The 20021-nt window shown below is 42.3% G+C and overlaps 1 protein-coding gene across 5 annotated transcripts in view; it reads right to left on the bottom strand.

Annotated features, from left to right (window-relative positions):
- Positions 1-20021, bottom strand: part of DENND1A (DENN domain containing 1A) — a 582084-nt gene that overhangs the window by 211115 nt on the left and 350948 nt on the right. For all 5 annotated transcript variants that reach the window (XM_075835514.1, XM_075835510.1, XM_075835512.1 and 2 more), the window contains exon 12: positions 18766-18867. In XM_075835514.1, coding sequence (XP_075691629.1) covers positions 18766-18867 — 102 coding nt within the window. The remainder of the gene's footprint in view (positions 1-18765; positions 18868-20021) is intronic.

Here is a 20021-nt window from a genome sequence, read left to right as displayed (position 1 = left end):
TTGTTTGTTTGTCTGTATGTATTTTCCCTTTGTGGTCTGATGTTATGTGTGGTGTGTCCATATACTCAAAAGTGCTCTTATATGTGTCACTTCTCACTTTACTGGGGGGGGCGGTCTCCCTGACTATTGCACTGATTTAATGCGAACATGATACTGTTATTGCCGTTATATCTCTCTTATCATTCAATTTCGATAGGTAGGAGGCTACCTCCTATTGTTGTTCTTATACTTGTTTATATATATATATATGAATACTGTTGTTATGCTATGATGCTTCACTAGAATGTATTGCACTGCGTGCAAATTTCTACTTTTTTGCACAAACCGTGAAATGTTTTTGTATTGTTATATTTTCAAAATAAAATCTTTGATAAAGTAAAAAAAAAAAAAAAAACTACAGTTGATTCCGTACAAAAAAAAAAGGCAAACATGTAACGGGTTTGACAAGTCAAACAGTCAAGTGCAAGCCACACCAAATTGATCTAGGCTTGGCTCAATGTGGGTGGGACAGTGTCAATTACACTGTACCCTTGTAGTACTGGAATCCTGAGTATTAATCTAACTAGGGCAACATCGGCCTGCGTGGGTTTCCCCCGGGTAATATGGTTTCATCCCACACTCAAGACATGCCAAGATCACCAGGCTTCCAATGACTCTAGTGACTGAATGAAGTTGGGACCAGTGTCAGTGTATAGTCTATACGGAGCATAAGAATATCTAAGTGCCATATAAACACTGGATGATAAAAAGATACATAAGGTTCTTCTTCCAACTTAACTTCAACAATGATCATGAATAATGAATGATAAAATTCACAAATTGCCTCCTGAACACCAGCGGATAAAGGTGCTTGATGGAAGAGCATGGTAAAAAAAAATAGAGGGCTGCTGGGTCAAAGAGTCAAATTCTGTGATATACTAGCAGAGAATGACAAGCAGGTCAAACAAAGAAAAAGAGAAACAATGATGAAAACACAGGTTACAACTATAATGTATATTTCACTGGTGGGAAATAACGGGCCTTTCACCACACTGGCCATAAGAAATTATGCACTCAATCAATACATTGTACAGACACAGTCAATAGGCGGCCCGTCACAGCTGCACTGTCTTTACCTCCGTATCTACAAGTCTAAAGAGCCTTTAAGGTAAAATGTGGTGTTTCTAAGTAGTCCAGAGAAATAGTCAAGAAAGACATCGGCACTAATAAAAGGGAACACTTACTGTTATAAAAGCAAACTCATAGTAAATAATGGAAGGAAGGAAGTCTCTTAAACATTTATTACATTCCACAGCCTGAAGTTTCTTTCTGGTTTATGGTGGAATATCTTCTGATGTTGTACTGTGTGCTAGCTATACATTCTTTAATGAAGGCCCATAAAACCTAATAAAACCCACAATTGTTGACAAATTATATAAACATACAAGGCATAGGGGGGCTGTTTCTGCAATCGACAGCTCCAGTACTGAGGGTATTGCAGCAGGAAGGACAATGAGCAGTTTATATAGCTGCAGTGAGAGAGTTAAATATCTCGGTGACTTAGCTTGTGGTTGTAATTTACTCAACTGGAATATGTAAATGTCCGGAATACAAAATAGTAAACTATAGTATCCGAGTGACTGATATTGATGATACGGTAACATTTATTAGTGCTGCATAGAGCATGGTATATAACACTAGTCACTAGTATATTCCCAAGACTGTAATTGTAAAAGCTACAAAGGAAAAGTTGCATCATTTCCTTGTTAAAGAAGATAAGGTAATCCGATTCCGTACTAAATAATAATAATAATAATAATAATAATAAAAATGTATAATAAGATATCCGCATCACCTTTTATGGTTTCGTTCATGGTTTGTTAATTTTTTTGCTCAGTTTAGTGTAGAAACCTGGAAACTGTCAACAGGTAAAGTAGACACTGATGATGGATATTATGTGTCTGTCTACATGTTGTTGACTGGTTCCCGGTAGCAACAAGCCAAAACCTGAAGGCAGAACTGGGAGATTGAGGGAAAAAGGGAGAGAAGAAAAAAGGGAGAAAGGGAGGGAGAGAAGGGAAGATGGAAAGATATAGAGAGAGAGATAGAGAGAGAGGGCGAGAGAGAGGGCGAGAGAGAGGGTGAGAGAGAGAGGGAGAGAGTGAGGGAGAGGGTGAGAGAGAGGGTGAGAGAGAGGGAGAGGGTGAGAGAGAGGGAGAGGGTGAGAGACAGGGAGAGGGTGAGAGAGAGGGAGAGGGTGAGAGAGAGGGAGAGGCTGAGAGACAGGGAGAGGGTGAGAGAGAGGGAGAGGGTGAGAGAGGGAGAGGGTGAGAGAGGGTGAGAGAGAGTGAGAGAGGCAGGGGGGACAGAGGAGGGGAGAGCAAGAGAGGTAGAGAAAGAGAGAGAGAGGGAGAGAGAGAGAGAGAGAGAGAGAGAGAGAGAGGGAGAGAGTGAGGGAGGGAGAGGCAGGGGGAGAGAGGAGGGGAGAGGGTGAGAGGAGGGGAGAGAGAGAGAGAGAGAGAGAGAGAGAGAGAGAGGGGGAGAGTGAGAAGGGGTGGGAGAGAAATAGGGGGAGGGGAAGAGAGAGGGGGGAGAGAAAGAGAGTGAGGGGGGAGAGAAAGAGAGAGAGAAGGAGAGTGAGGGGGGAGAGAAAGAGAGAGAGAAGGAGAGTGAGGGGGAGAGAAGGAGAGTGAGGGGGAGAGAAGGAGAGTGAGGGGGAGTGAGGGGGAGAGAAGGAGAGAGAGGGGGAGAGAAGGAGAGAGAGGGGGAAAGAAGGAGAGAGAGGGGGAGAGAAAGAGAGAGAGGGGGGAGAGAAAGAGAGAGAGGGGGGAGAGAAAGAGAGAGAGGGGGGAGAGAAAGAGGGGGATAAGAGAAAGAAAGAAAGAAAGAAAGAAAGAAAGAAAGAAAGAAAGAAAGAAAGAAAGAAAGAAAGAAAGAAAGAAAGAAAGAAAGAAAGAAAGAAAGAAAGGAGTTGGGGAGCAGAAGGTAAGTTTTATAAAACCCCATTCACACATGGATTTTTAGCACTGTATGTACTCATACTTAGTGATGCATCTACCCTAGTACTTCGGTCACCAAGGACAAAATTATTTATTTTGTCCTACATCTCTAGCTTACATTTATGGGGGTCTGTAAGAGATAATCATAGGGGGGATCTCTGGGCAGTGAAGCTGCATGTTGTGATTGGACTGCACATACATGTTAATACAGTAGACCCCACAGATGCACTGAATATTGTACATAGCGTTCAAAACAGGCTATTGTCCATAGAGCAGAAGTTACATAACCCTAATTTATCGAACGGATAACATCTTTCAAGAACATGATGGGGATATGTATATAGGAGGACTGCTCTTCAGTCTGTATTCATCATACAAACTAAACTGGCCCATCAAATGGGCCGCCTCTGACTATCTGGAAACATTAGTGAAGAACACAGAATAGCTAGAGCCCCTAAAAAGCTTTCGGGGCAGAACCCATCCCTCAGATCACAGCCTTTCTGTTTAATATGCCTAAAAGTAGGAAATTGAACATATTGTCTCTTTATAAATTACCCATTTAACATAAGCCCCACAGTAACTTCTGAACTTGTGATCCTCACAACAGCCGGCTTGTCTTTCATTTCCTCCCTCGCTTTTTATTGCCCTTGAAAGAGGATTACTGGTGTAAGAGTGGATTCCTTGAAGGGCCCGTTACCAACACCACATCTGTTTCTGGAAGGTGAGCACTCGTCACTGTCTGACTCTGCTTAGTCCCCCTAACACATACTTAGTGGTGACCTAGGAAGCGGAAGGTGCCCTGAACTCTGCAAGCTGGAATGAATGGAGGGTTGGGGGCTCTTCTGAAAGTGTGTGTGTGTGTGTGTGTGTGTGTGTGTGTGTGTGTGTGTGTCACATTGTAGCACACACTTGTGTTAACTAGTTAAATGGCACAGCAAATCATGACATCATAACAAGGTTAGACACATACAGCAGAATGCCCCTGTACAGCAAACATACGCTGACCCCTTGATTTTATTCAGTCTTGCCTTCACGTGCATTAACTATAGAGAGGTATTCCAGATTCAGCAAATAATTCTTGTATCATGAAATGTTATACAAATTTCCAATAAACTTTGACTCAATTCCTTAGAGTTTTCAAGATCTCTGCTTGCAGTCATTAAATAGAAATATTCATTGTTTACTCCCAGAATACTACAATCAATCCTGGCCATGTGATGGACACACAGGTGCTCAGTTAGTCACAAGACAGTTTCGATAACTGTAATGAGTCGTGCACCTGAGCGATCATCACATGACAAGGACAGATTTTAGTCCCCTGGAAGTAAACAATGAATATTCCCATTGAATGACAGCAAGCAGAGATCTTGAATACTGTGTAAAATTGAAAAAAAAAAAGCATATTGGAAAACTGAAGAGCTTTTAATTATACAAAGGATAACATTTATTTACTGAAGCCAGAATTCCCCTTTAAAGAGATCCTATTTTGTCTTGAATCATATTACCATAAAAATATATCTTGCACTTTGTGACCGATATTCTTCCAGTAACTTACACTGCAGAAAAGGATCCGCCTAGCTCCCTTAGTATAGATATTCTAGTAGCTGATTGGTCGATAATGTGACCTCAGATACTGTGCTGAATGTGATTGGTCAAAACCCTCACTGCAGGTCTAGCCTTTAGACTCACTCAGAAAAAAGCCAACCCTTCAGACTCATTCATTTCAAAGTAAAAGTTACTGAAAAATGGTACAAAGAAACAAAAAAAAAAAAAAGTCAAATATATAATTTACCTGAATGTCCACAAGGGAACATAACAAATTAATACTGCTTGCACCCCAAAAATTAATGACAAATACATTTTTAAGGTGTCATGCAGATCAAATGAGCATGCATACTATAAGGGTATGTTCACACACTAGACTAAAAACGTCTGAAAATATGGAGCTGTTTTCAAGGGAAAACAGCTCCTGATTTTCAGACGTTTTTTAAGCCACTCGCGATTTTCGCTGTTTTTTACGGACGTCAATGAAAAACGGCTCCAAAAACATCCCAAGAAGTGACCTGCACTTCTTTTTCACGGCCGTTTTTAAAAACGGCCGCATAAAGAAACGGCCTCTCGGAACAGAACGCCGCTTTCCCATTGCAATCAATGGGCAGATGTTTGGAGGCTTTCTGCTTCCGATTCTTTGGTTCGAAAAACGGCTGAAAATAAGCCGTGTGAACATAACCTAAGCATGACTATACGTAGCGCGGCACTTTCCTAGCTATAAGCAATACATTTCCGTCATGAGACAAGACTTTTAAATCCAAGAGTGTTTAACTAAAAACATTATTAATATTGATGCAGTTACTTAATATCAGGTTTTTAGTGGCTTCATTTTAGAATGGTAACTCTCCATTAGAAAAAGTTGTGACGTCACATGACACGAAGAAGCGTTGCGAAATTATAGAGAAAATAATCTAGCGCACATATTTGATGACAGGTATACGGAAGCCAAGCAATGAAAGTCGCTCTCGTCTTGACTCCGTTATACTAAACAGTCCAAGCAAAACCCTCTTCTCTTCAGCTCCTTCATGTGAAAAGCTTAAAATCTCCGACAAGTGGCTCATATTTCACCATTAAGTAAATGGAGAGCTACTTTTTTTTGTCTATTAATCCTTAAATCTTGTTAAAGGTCTGGGAGGAAATGTAGCCGTTTCAGCAGCCTGGGTGATAAATAAAAGATTAAATGTCGCCTTTTCTTCAGATGCCGTTTATTTTTCTTTGCTAATGCACATTCTATTTCTTTAAAGGACAATATGTTGAGAGGTTTCCTGGAAGACGAGGTTGGGGACAGTCAGAACAGGCAGCAGTAAATGGACCAGTCGTCGAAATGTGTCACCAAGCAATGATTCCCTTGTGCGTCTGCATTGTATTTTATCTCACAATAAGAACAAAGGGTAAAATAAAACCAAAAAAAAAGTGCAACAGCAAAAAACACTTAGGCTGGAAACACGTTACGGTTTAAATGTGTTTTTTTTGCCGCAAATTCGTTTCGAAACCACATCATTTTGCCATGATTTTTGCAAAACGTATTTAAACCGCAACGTAAGTTTCCAGCCTAAGAACGCCGACCTGTTCAAGTATAATGCAAGTCCACGTGTGTCTCTTAGAGGGCAATCACTTCCTCTTCCAAATCAAATTAAGGTTGCAGACAGTTATCCCATTATCCTGCGGCTGCAACGGTTCCCCAGAGGAGTAACAAGAACTGCTCTTCACAGGGGGCTACACAAACCTTCCAAGACCTCTGGACCTTCTAACAGCAAATGGAACAGCAAACAGGTTGTAAAGGGAGCGGCGAGAGGGGCTGTTGTAGGGGATTGTTCTTTGCAAGAATTGATTTTTTTTCCCCACAGAAACACAAAAGCTTAAACTGTTTGCAGTGCGGCATCTGATCTGTATTCTCTCCTTATAATTCAATTATAAGAGAGCGGAAAGTCAGTCCGTCACACAGCTTTTGAAGCACTGACAGATTGTACTGTTCGGATAAATTCACACTTAGCGAATACAGTGCGGATTTTCCGTCCAGCTTTGCAGGTGGAAAATCTGCAGCGTATTACAGTAGCAGCAAAGTGAATGAGATCTGAAGAAATCTTATCCACACACTGCGGGAAAAAAACGTAGAGAAAATAAAATTAACATTTAATTTTTAAATTTAAATCGCTGAATATTTGTTGCAGATATTCCTCAATGAGATCAAAGTAAAATTCTGCAGAAAATGCCGATTGCTTGGTGCAATTACGTTGCGTTTTCGCAGTTCTGAAAAAAACGATTATATTTTCCAAGTTTTAAACAAAAAAAGGCCTATTCTCACCTATCCCATAGTAATGCGTCCCTGCTCTTCCGGTTGCTCTGTGCACAAGCTGCAGCAGTCACATGTGATGACAGATCATCCCCGGAGGAGGGTCGTACAGAGACCACATCGCTATGGAGGCATTGGGGGAGGTGAGCAAAGTTTTTTTTTTTTTTTTTTTTTTTTTTTTTTTTTTAATTATTGTACTATTGGACGTTTTGCACAGCGGTCAATTCGGACAAATATACCGCACACGATTTGGTGTGAATATTCAGCCGGATTTTCCTGCGGGTTCTGGATCAGATACGATCCAGACTTTTCCGCATGCTTATCCGGACAGTGTGAACAAAGGGTTAAGGAGTTGAATGATCTCTGGCTAAAGTTCTATTGCAGGGCACCAAACTGTGAGGCCTCATGCACACAAACGTATTTTTTTCCTCCCGTAAATACTGGCGTAAATACGGGTCCTTTGTCACACGTATTCGACCCGTATTCACAGACCCGTGTCCGTAAATACAGGTCTGGTGTCACCAGTATTCCACCCGTATATACGGACCCGTTTTCTCTGCACTAATCGGCAGCCCCTTCTCTTTATCAGTGCTGGAAAGAGAGAAGGGGCAGCCCTTTCGGGCAGAGTTTCCGCAGCGATTGAAAGTAAAAGAAGTTCATATGTACCGTTGTCTTGGTGACGCGTCCCTCTTTTGACATCCAGTCCGACCTCCCTGGATGACGCGGTAGTCCATGTGACCGCTGCAGCCTGTGTTTGGCTGCAGCGGTCACATGGGATGAAACGTCATCCCGGCAAGCCGGACTGGAGGAGGAAGCAGGTAAGTTAACTTTTAATACTATTAACTCCAGCGGTAGTCACTGTCCCGGGTGCTGAAAGAGTTACTGACGATCAGTTAACTCTTTCGGCACCCTGGACAGTGACTATCCCCTGACGTCGCCTAGCAACGCTCCCGTAATTACGGGTGCACACACGTAGCCACCTGTAATTACGGGAGCCCCATAGACTTCTATGGGCCTGCCCGTGCCGTAATTACGGCCTGAAATAGAACATGTTCCATATTTTTCAACGGCACGGGCACCTTCCGGTAAGCATACAGGGAGGTACCTGTGGCCAATAGAAGTCAATTACGAGCCGTAATTACGGGCGTTTTTACGTTCGTGTGCATGAGGCCTGAGGTGGATCCTTGTAAATTGCAGTAGGTTGTATAATACAGGATATAAGTAGATAAGATTAATATTCTAAACAAAAATATCTAAAAACTATTATCGTTATTTAAGATCAGAAAACTGAATAAAAAAAACTAAAAATGAAATAAATCTTGCTTCAGTGGGACCTGATAGGTGACATGGTCTCAAATAGTCTGGCTTATCAGATGGCTATGGTAATGCAAATAAAACTAAGAATAGAACGTGCAAGAAAAAAAGCTTTAACCGACAGGGTCCGTGTGTCGGCCGGGAAAATCGGCCGTTTTTGGCCGATTTTCCCGGCCGATTTGCATCCGGTTTGCATCTGTTCCGATTCCGTTCCGTGTTGCCGTTTTTACCGGCCGATTTGGACCCGATTTGCATCCGTTTTTTTCCCTGTCCGTTTTAAAATCGGATGAATTTCATTTAAATTTGTTGCCACACACAGCTCTCTGTAGATAATGCCACACAGCCCCCTGTAGGTAATGCCACCCTGCCCCTTGTAGGTAATGCCACCCTGCCCCTTGTAGGTAATGCCACCCTGCCCCTTGTAGGTAATGCCACCCTGCCCCTTGTAGATAATGCCACCCTGCCCCTTGTAGGTAATGCCACCCTGCCCCTTGTAGGTAATGCCACCCTGCCCCCTGTAGGTAATGCCACCCTGCCCTCTGTAGGTAATGCCACCCAGCCCCCTGTAGGTGATGCCACCAAGTCCCCTGTAGGTGATGCCACACAGCCCCCTGTAGGTTGCACCCATCCCCCCCCCCCCAACATTCCAGGAGAAGTCACTGACTTCAATGTCCATATATTGACAGTGTAGTCACTGACTTCTACTGGAGAGGAATTCCCTGCCACAGGTCGGGAATTCCGCTTCAGAAGTGAGTGACGTCAATGTGTCCATATATGGACAGTGTAGTCTCGCACTTCTCCTGTAGCGGAATCCCCGGCCATAGAGTCGGGGATTCCGCTGCAGAAGTGAGTGACTTCGCTGTGTCCATATATGGACAGTGTAGTCACGCACTTCTCCTGTAGCGGAATCCCCGGCCATAGAGTCGGGATTGCGCTGCAGAAGTGAGTGACTTCTCTGTGTCCATATATGGATATATGGACAGTGTAGTCACTCACTTCTCCTGTAGCGGAATCCCCAATCCCTGGCCGGGGATTGGGGATTCCGACTCCTACAGGGAGCAAAAAAAGACAGCAAGAAAGGAAGAAGGTAGGATCCGGCGCTGGGTGCAATTAAAACGGAATTTCTGTTCCAAGTTTAATGGAAATGGATTAAAAGGAAGTCCAGTTGCATGTAGTCCTGGGTAAGTGAGAAGTGGAGGTGCATGTCCTCGGGGCCTACGAGTTGGTAGGCCCCGAGGACATGCACCTCCACTTCTCACTTACCCAGGACTACATGCAACTGGACTTCCTTTTAATCCATTTCCATTAAACTTGGAACAGAAATTCCGTTTTAATTGCACCCAGCGCCGGATCCTACCTTCTTCCTTTCTTGCTAGCCTGCCGTGTGCCGACACGAGGATCCGAGCGCCATCCTTAATTCACACCACACAGGAGTGTGTAAGGTGAGCTGGAGGTCTCCTCCCCAGTTTCTATTTGTCAGCAAAAAAAGACCCTCCTCCTCCTCACATGCACTCTGCGCTGTGAGGAGGAGGAGAGAGTGCGCGAGCGACGGTAGACGGTAGACCCGGCCATCACTCGGGACACATTCCGGTGATGGGCGTGTATTACCCGGCCCCATAGACTTCTATGGGAGCAGGGCGACCGGGTACCCGGACGAAAATAGGGCATGTCCCATTTTTTGACGACCGGTTTTCCCGGCCCGTCAAAAAATCGGTCGTGTGAATAGCCCCATTAGGGGTCTATCGCACCTAATGCAGCCGGGTGACGGCCGATTTATGAACGGCCGGCACCCGGCCGGGAAACCATGTCGTGTGAATTCCGCCTTAGTGACCAGGTCTATTTGGGCTTTGAAGAGAACCTGTCACCTCTCTGAACATGTCTGTTTAGTAAATTATTGTATTCCCCATGAAATAACATTTCTGGAGCAACTTTCCTAAGAACTCTGCATTGTACCGTTCCTCTGTTATTGGTAAAAATAACCAGTTCGGGGTGTGTCCCGTTACAGACTGTCCAATCAGCCCTGACAGAGTGAGACTGTGCAGGGACACGCCCCTTTGATAAGGGGTACGGTAAGGATATGTTCATGCGCTAAACAAAAAACGGCTGTAAAATACGGAGCTGTTTTCAAGGGAAAACTACCTCTGATTTCAAGCGTTTTTTACGGACGTTTTTGGATTTTCTATTGACCCAATGAAAAACGGCTCCAAAATTGTCTCAAGAAGTGACATGCACTTCTTTTTTATGAGGTGTTTTTTTAAGCGCCATTTTTAAAGACAGCCGCGAAAAAAAACGCCCCCGTGGGAACGGAACACCGTTTTTTCCATTGAAGTCAATGGGAAGATGTTTGGAGGTGTTCAGCACCCGTATTTTTAGCCGTTTTTCGGGGCACTTACGCCCGTGTGAACATACCCTAACAACCAAATTATTAATACATCTCTAGGAGGAATAACTAACGAACAGCACAGCGTAGATTTGTGGAAAATATGCTACAGAACAAGTATTTACTAAAAAAAGGGCATGTCAGGAGAGGTGACAGGTTCTCCTTTAACCCTTTCTTGACACAGTCATTTTTTGTTTGCGTTTTTCACTCCCCACCTTCCAACTTTTTTATTTTTCCGTCAATGGAGTGGGCTGAAGGCTTATTGTTTTTGCGGGAGAAGTTGTAGTTTCCATTGGCACTATTTAAAATACCATATAATTTACTGGGAAACTGAAAAGGAAATTCTTTTGTGGGGTGGAATTGGAAAAAAAACGGATTCCTCCATAGGTTTTTGGGTTTTGTTTTTTACGGCTTTCACCATACGGTAAAAACGACAACTTAACTTTATTCTATAGCTCAATGCGATTACAGTGATACCAAGTTTATATATATATTTTTTTATATTTTACTACTTTTACAAAGAAAAAACTATGCTAAAAAACAAACGTTTGTCTTTCAGTCAACAAGTTGTAGTTTTCGATGCCACCATTTTGGGGAACATATAATTTATGGAAAATTTTAAAAAATAGCAATTTCGCTATTGCTTTTTTGCGTTTTACATTTACACTTCTCATCGTGCGACGTAAATAATTACTTGCCTTTATTCTACGGGTTGGCACGAACGCAGCGATACCAGATATGTATAGGTTTTTATATGTTTTGCTACTTTTACAGAATTAAAACACGTTAAATGGGTTATTCAGGAAGTGAAAATGTATTTAGTAGGGGTTGTTTACATGCACGTGGCATGTAACCGCTGCAGCCAATCAGAGAGCTTAGCAGGTCTCAAGGTGACAAATCATTTTTGGCATAATGCCAGAAATACAACATATAGCAGCTAAACCCTCTGATTGGCTGTAGCAATCACATGCTATGTGCATGTAAACAACCAACGGGAGTGGCGCCGGAGCCTCAGCGCTGGATCACCGGAGGCAATGATAGGTAAGTATTGCCTTTTTGGTTTATTTATTTAATTTGCAGCCCTTACTAAAAAAAAAATATATATCACTTCCCAGTTAACCCCTTTAGAGCATAAATTGTTTGTTTTTGCATTGCTGCATTCCAAGAGCCATAATTTTGGTATTTTTCTATCGCCGTATGTGGGCTTGTTTTTATGCGGGACGAGATATGGTTTTCATTGGTACCATTTTAGGTATATGGAATCTATTTATTAACCCTTTCCCGAGCCATGACAAAACTGTACGTCATGGAGCGTGGGGAGGGGTGAAGTTTGGAGCGGGCTCACGCGCTTCATACTCTGTAGGTATCAGCTGTGTATCACCGCTGACTCGCTGCTCTAACGGCCAGGAACAGACATCGCTCTGTTCCTGGTCGTTTAACTAGTTAAATGCCGTGGTCAATAGCGACGCATCATTTAAACCGTTAGGAGGGAAGCGGCCCCCCTCCGTTTGCCCATCGGCCCCCAAAGGACGCGATCGCGGGGCGCCGATGGTTTTCATGGCAACCCGGGGGCCTAATAAAGGTCCCCATATCTGCCTTTGGCAGGGCTTAGCGGAAGACTATGAAAATGTCAATATCCTACGATACATTAGTATAACGATCGCTGGCTTAAGTCCCCTAGGGGGACTAATAAAAAGTGTAAAAAAAAGTTAAATACATTTTTCAGAAGTGTAAAGAAATCTAAAAAAAAGTTACATTTTTTTTCCCCCACAAGCACAATGTAAAAAACAAAAAAAAAACAACATTGGTATCGACGAAAAAATAAAAAACTTACGGCTCTCAGAATGTGTAGATACAAAATAGTTTTTTCTTTGTAAAATTAGTCAAATTAAAAAGCCTATATAAATTTGGTATCACCGTAATCGGATTGAGCCACAGAATGAAGTTAAGTTGTCCTTTTTACCGCACGGTGAAAGCCGTAAAAACGAAACCCAAAAAGCAATGGAGGAGTTGCAGTTTTTTTCCAATTCTACCTCACAAAGAATTTTTCTTCCAATTCCAAGCATATTATATGATACTTTAAATGATACCAATAGAAAGTACAACTCCCCCTGCAAAAAATAAGCCCTCGCAGCGGGAGCCCAGCTATCAATTACCACCAGACTCGCTCTGTTGAGCGTACGGGCACAGCAGCTGGTGCCTTAATACAAGGATTACATGACGTAAATATAAGTCATGGTGCATTAAAGGGTTAAATGCTTTTAAAAAAGATAATATTAAGTAACTTTGCAAATAGTCTTGACGTGCATGCCAAGCTCTTAGTACCTCTGTAGTGGTATGTTATTTGCGGATTGGCAAAACATGATGAATAGTGGATGGGCTACACTCGCGAAATGCGAATCCAAGTTCGGAGACCAGAATTCAAGAGTTTTGGTTGGACATTCCTCATATCACTATACGTAGACACACATACATAAGACACATGTTCTTATAGTGGGGCAGTACCCTAGTAAGACCTACTACATGCATAGTAAAATTTGACAAAACATTTTAAATGTATATTCAACAAACCTGTTGACCTCCTCCTGAATGATCCTACCGCCATTTCAGCGTTCCTGTGCCCTGTTGTCATCTTTCATTAGGGCTGGTCCATCGAAGGGCAGTGGAGAGGGGGGGGGGGTCTAAGACTTGGGGCGTTGTAGAAATACATTTTTACATACATATCGGAGATCGCATATCTATAAGACTAAGGCTCTTATAGCTACACCACTGGATAGAATTGGATGCTTTGTCTCAATAGAGAGTATCATACATGATAGGTTCAGATATAGGGCCCCAGCAGACAGTATCACACATGATAGGCTTAGATACATGGCCACAGCAGACAGTATCATACATGATGGGCTTAGATATAGTGCCCCAGCAGACAGTATCACACATGATAGGCTTAGGTACATGGCCACAGAAGATAGTATCATACATGATAGGCTTAGATATAGGGCCCCAGCAGACAGTATCACACATGATAGGCTTAGATACAGGGCCCCAGCAGACAGTATCATACATGATGGGCTTAGATACAGGGCCCCAGCAGACAGTATCAAACATGATAGACTTAGGGCTCATTCAGACGAACGTGATTCTCGTCCGTGTGCTGTGCGTTGAAACAATGCACAGCACACGGACCCATTGATATCAATGGGGCTATTGACACATGTGTGAGTTTTTACGCAGCGAGTGTACGTTGTGTGAAACTAACTGAATTTCCTATATTGGTGCGTTTTCACGCACCTAATCACCCATTGAAGTACATGGGTGCATGAATACCACAGACAGCACACAGACGCACATCCGTGTGCTGTCCAAGTTTCACGCATCAATGACACTGAAAAAAAAATTGCTTGCAAATGCGTGAAAAAAACATGCCACATGCAAAGCACACTGATGCAAAACGCAACGCACACAGATTTGCGCGTGTTTTTTACGCACGGTAATCTGAAACGCTCGTGTGAATGTAGCCTTAGATACAGGGCTCCAGCAGTAAGTATCCTTGTACTAAACCTCAGGGGCAAATTTGGCATTTCTGGGGCTCTAATCAAAGACACCTGTAGAGTGTTCCCCACACAATGCCCCCTGTATATAGTGTCACATACCCCTGTATTGTTCCACACACAGTCCCCTGACATACATCCCCCTTGTAGGCAGTGCCATGCAGTCCCACATACCCACCTTGTCCCAGCAGGCAGTATCATACATGATAGGCTTAGATAAATGCCCCCAGCAGACAGTATCACACATGATAGGCTTAGATACAGGGTCCAGCCATTTCGATCCTGTCTGATGGGCCCTGTATCTAAGCCTACCACATGTTAGGCTTAGATACAGGGCCCCTGCAGACCATAATCTTATATACAGTATGATTACGGTCTGCTGGGGCCCTGTATCTAAGTCTACAATGTGGTAGGCTTAGATATAGGGACCATTAGATAGTATCATACATGGCCATGTATCTAAACCTACTATGTGGTAGGCTTAGATGCAGGGCCCATGTGTGATACTGTCTGATGGGCCCTGTATCTAAGCCTACCACATAGTAGCCCACCAGTGGTAGGCTTAGATACAGGGTCCATGTGTGATACTGTCTGTTAGACCCTGTATCTAAACCTACCACAAGGCAGGCTTAGATACAGGACCCCAGCAGCCAGTAATATTTCACTCACCCTCCTCTTTGGCTTCAGACACCATCCAGCGTTGTGACGTCATGCGCGGTGCACAGCGTCGTGACTTCACGACGCGAGAAGATGTCAGGACTTTTCCTGCGCTCGGGAAGGAGGGTAAGTATGGTGTTATCACTATAGTAAAAGGGGCCAGTGTATTTTATGACATAGGCCCCAGTCACTATAGTAAGTTTTTACAGATGCGGTGCGGGGGGATGCGGGCCAGTCACAATTGCGACCGCTGCGACCCCTGTAGCTACACCACTGAATGTGGCAGTCGCCCCGGGCACAGGGCCAAAGATCCGGGGCTTGGGCCCAGAGACCCGGTGTTAGCGACTCCCCTGGCTTAGGGCTTGTGGTGGCCATTTTGGAAAGATGAGAATGGGGGGGCCAGAATGCTGGAATGGTGGTAGGATTCTTTAGGAGGAGGGCACCAGGTACGATAACTATACATTTGCAATGTATCGTCAAATGTTAACTTTTGGAGGGTCGCATTAATCACCTCTATGATGATGCTGCATGGGAATTGAACATTTGCCGGCAGACTCCCCCGCAGATAACAGCTGATTGCTGGGGGTCCCATTGCTGGGGTAAATTTCAAACTAAAAAGGGTTGTCCAAGGTGTACAACTCCTTCAAATTAACGTTAGTTGTGTTCCGGTAAAACCGCTTTAAAAAAACTAAACCCATAACATGTAAAAAAAAATGAAAAATGTAACCACGCTTATACTGTTACTGTGCTGCACATTCTGTCAAAAACATAACAATAAGGAGAAAAATAAATGTACATAATGAGTAATCCCGCTTCGCTAAAGGATAAATTAATTTGAAAGAACAGCTGATGAGTATAGAAAAAACCTCTCCCCCCCCCCACCCCCCAAACACAGCGTGTTACAGATCAAAGAGCTGTTACCTTCCCCGGTCTGTATATTCTGTAGCCCATGTACCCGAGCTTTGATCTATTAATTAATAGTACTTCAGTAGCAGGTGGCATTGATACAACCGCAAGCAAAACTGTTCCAACTTTGTCTTAGCAAATGAAAAGCATTTAACCAACAGTATCACTCAGCCCATTTGCTGCAGAATATTAGGAATTGAATAAAGCACCGGCCGGTCTACGAGCACAATAAGAATATGAAGGAGTCTGATTAATATTGAGTTATTCCACACAATTTGCCTGGGAAATTGGATGAGAAGAAAAGGCCTTTAAAGAAAAGAACACCAGAATAACAGGACAGCAAGAAGTACCCTCGTGCGTCTACCGATACTACATAGAATATGCAAGAATTATAAATATTTATACGTAATATGAAAAAAAAAAAGAGCAACCGGCAAACTTTTCATTAATAAAGCATAAATTATATAGGGAGAGAGTTCAAGCCTTAAACACGTGTGCATTGCGGTGTCTTATGCTATGTTGGCGTATTTTAGGGATTTCAGCTGAGAGCTGCTTTTTTATTTCACGTTTATTCAAATCAAATGTGATTCCTGACTTATCTTTACTGTGGAAATTGTAGTATAACATATATTATTAAAGTGCATTTTACACATTTCATTAGTAGAAAGGGAAATGTTATTTCAGTTCATTGTGCTTTTCGAGTGGAACATTTCCTTTTAAACTCTTAAAGGGGGAGTGCCATCTTCTTTTTTAATCAGTTTTTTTAATCTGTTTTTATTTTCTGATAGCATGTTCTTTATTTTCTTTACATTATTATGGTGGCAACTATCTTGCCTGAGTTACTTCAACAGCAGAGATTTGCTTTACAGCAGGCAGCTAAACTAACCAAGTGGCTCATTAACTTCTATGGGAGAATGTTGTGGGCATGCTCTATGACATGTGCAGAGATCGAGGGGGGAGGTGAGCTGTCAAATGGCATGATCTTGTTTTATCTGCCACCAGCTTTATAATTGAGGTATATTCCTGCCCTATAATAATAATAATAATCTTTATTTATATAGCGCCAACATATTCCGCAGCACTTTACAATTCAGAGGCAACATGTACAGACAATATCAGACATTACATAGTGACAAAACAAATTTACAATTCAAACAGGAAGAGTGGGGACCCTGCTCGCATGAGCTTACAATCTATGAGGAAATGAGGGAGACACAAAATGAAAATAGTGCTTATTCAGTACAATGGTCCAGCCATCTTTTATACACACGGGGTGGTACACATAAAGCTGCATGAGCCGGTCACCAGCCAGTGTCTGTGTGTGACTGACATGAAGTGCATTAGGGTACAAGGCGTGTGGGGGATACTGCTGAATAAAGGGGTCTAGTTCTCATGACTAATGTAAAAGTGGGGCCAGGAAAAGCAGCCAGATTAGGGAATGTTATAGGCCTGTCTAAATAGATGTGTTTTCAGGGCACGTCTAAAACTGTAAATGTTGGGAATTAATCTGATTGTCTGGCATTCCAGAGGACGGGTGCAGCACGAGAGAAATCTTGGAGACTGGAGTGGGCGGTTCGGATTATGGTGGATGTTAAACTAAGGTTGTTGGCAGAACGTAGAGCCCGAGTAGGGTGGTAGACAGAGATGAGGGAGGAGATGTAAGGAGGTGCAGCACTGGGGAGAGCTTCGTGCATGACCGTAATAAGTTTGAATTTAATTCTGAAGGTTATGGGCAACCAGTGCAGTGATAATAAGATGACCACTGTCCCTGCCCCCAGTATACACAGCAGAAGCTAAAAAGTTATCTCAGAAAAACAAGAAGAATTAGTATTCTGGTGCTCTGTGGAAAGTATGTGATTTTTAAGTCCACCTGGTACTTTTGTTAGGTAATGTTTTGTGATACATATAAATTTGTATACAACTTATTTTACTCTGCAAATTGTAAAAAAAAATGGAAAAGACTTATTCTGACATTGCTTTTGTTTTTTTTACACAGCTCCGCATCATAAATGAGTTGTTGGATGTATTCTATTATATACGGTATATAATACAATGGTGATTTATGCCTAACATGTTTACTGTATGTTTTAGAATGGTGAACACCTAATAAAATCTAAAACTTCCATTTTATGCAATTCTTTTTTTTATTCACATGCACAGAAGTCTGTTGTCAACGGCAACCTCTGAGCAAGATAAATATTTACACTCCTGCACCAACCATACCAGGTGTATTTTACTATTTTCAATATAAAAGCTATTGAGCTACATTTTATGATAAAGTACAATATATCCCTTTTAGAAGAGCTCACCTCTACATATATAAATGTGTACATTTATATAAAAAACATTAATTGATGAGATTGTGTATATTTATATTACAGGGGACTTGTCAGAAGAATTGACCACCCCCCCCCCCTAAATTGCTATCACCGCTATATAGGGGCTAGGGAGACATTTCTGAACATATCCATGTGTGCCACTAATAATAAAGCATACCTTAGAAAACAAGGTTTTAATAACTCCTGCTCTGTATGCAAATTACTTTAGACGTGTCCGCTGGGTGTTTCTTCAGCAGAGAAGAGTCCTGTATTTTCTGTAGCAACCCCTCCCATCTAGGCTTGATTGAGGTCTCTGACGTCATTCACTGTCCCCTGCAAAGACGTCAGTCAAGGGAAGGGTTGTCATCAAGATCACAGGACATTTCCCTTCTGAAGAAACACCTAGAGTACACTTCTACAGTAACTTGCATACGACGAAGGCGTTATACGTTTTATTGCTGCCGGCACACATAGGTATGTTCACATATGTCTCTCTAGCTCCTAAATAATGTTTATAGTCATTTAGGGGGGCAGAAATGCTGATGGTTTCCCTTTAAATAACAATTATGGAGAATTGGCACCGGTATAATTACAACAAATTTTTCATTTAATGGTACTGAATATCCACGTTGTATTTTCAACTTGTAAGTCAAATGTCTCGTGTCTATTTTAAGTTTCTAGTTTCCAATTTTAAATGTGATAGATGTGAGATGTTGGAAGACATTCTTTAGCAGCTTCTTGTAATTCATATAAGTTTCTCTTCTCTTTAAAAATCATATCTAACTTAATGAATAATATATAAGGAGTCAATACTGACCACTTCACTTGGTAGATTCTGAAGGTCATCGAAAGGAGTCTCCAATGTGTTAGTGTCTACATTAAGAACCACCACATCTTCCAGGCTCAAACCTTTCACTTTCTGAAACCAAAAAATAAAGAATGTGTTAAGACTTGCATAAAACCCTGTTAAACAAGTTCAGATGCGGTAGACATCAGTAGAAAAGGCACAGGTAGTCAATTCAATTAAAAGGACCGTCTTATGAAGACCACCCCTTTCCCTATGCCCTCTTGGAGCATATGGGCATCATAGAGCGGATTCCCCTGTTTAAAACTCCTCTCTATTAGCCTTAGCAGAGAGATGCTAATATAGCGGACTCGAGAAATCCATGCATTACATGGTCAACCCTTGATATGAATGGCCAGCATGTAAAACTACATTACTGATGTAGGCGAAATGTATGGCTGGCCCCGCCGATCAGCTGTTGTTTAAGTAACCAGACCTGTGGGGATTAGGCCAAGTTCACATCTGCATCGGAGGCTCCATTAGGAGCCTCAGTCGCAAATACCAGAGTAAATAGCACAGCCTACTACGCTATTCTCCCTGTAAAACGACGGACACCTTGATTGAAACCCAACAGAACCCATTAACGTCGATTAATTCCGTCAGACACGCTTAGTTGTATTGAACTAGTCGACGGTGCTATTGATTCCGTCAAAAAACGAAAACCTGACGGAATGGTGACAAACAACAAGCAATGTTTCCGTCACCTTTGATATCAATGGTGATGGAAACAGAAGCGAAGGTTTCAGTTTGCCATTCCGTTGAGGGTTTCTCCCGACGGAAACCTCCGGTAGAACACCTCAATGAAAAGCCAACGCTGATGTGAATAGTCCCTAAAAAGGAGCAACTGGAGAAATGTGTACCGAGGGGTGGCATTGTAGGTACCAATGGAAGTTACAATAAAACAGAAACTATAGCAGTAATCTACACATCTTGTTTGTTTTATTAACACTGTGCACGGGATAAAGAAATGCTTTGGTATATTAAAAGAAAACACAAATATGTAACAAAGTAAACAAAAAATTGTTCTAAACCAGCTTTATGATATACTGTAAATCTTTGTAGAATTGGTTCCATATTACAGTACCTCCTGAGCAGTTAATATTATGTGATATAAATATTCTGAGATAAGACGTTTCTTTTTGTTCAAAGCAGGAGAATAATCAAATTTACAAGTTACATTGTGCAAGATCCACAGAATTGTTATTTAAAACCAAGCAAAATGTGCAATT

The sequence above is a fragment of the Rhinoderma darwinii genome, chromosome 8 (genome assembly GCF_050947455.1).
Source record: "Rhinoderma darwinii isolate aRhiDar2 chromosome 8, aRhiDar2.hap1, whole genome shotgun sequence".
Classification (NCBI taxonomy): Eukaryota; Metazoa; Chordata; class Amphibia; order Anura; family Rhinodermatidae; genus Rhinoderma; species Rhinoderma darwinii.
Note: the sequence above shows the minus strand (reverse complement) of the source record. Positions and strands in the feature narration are given on the sequence as shown.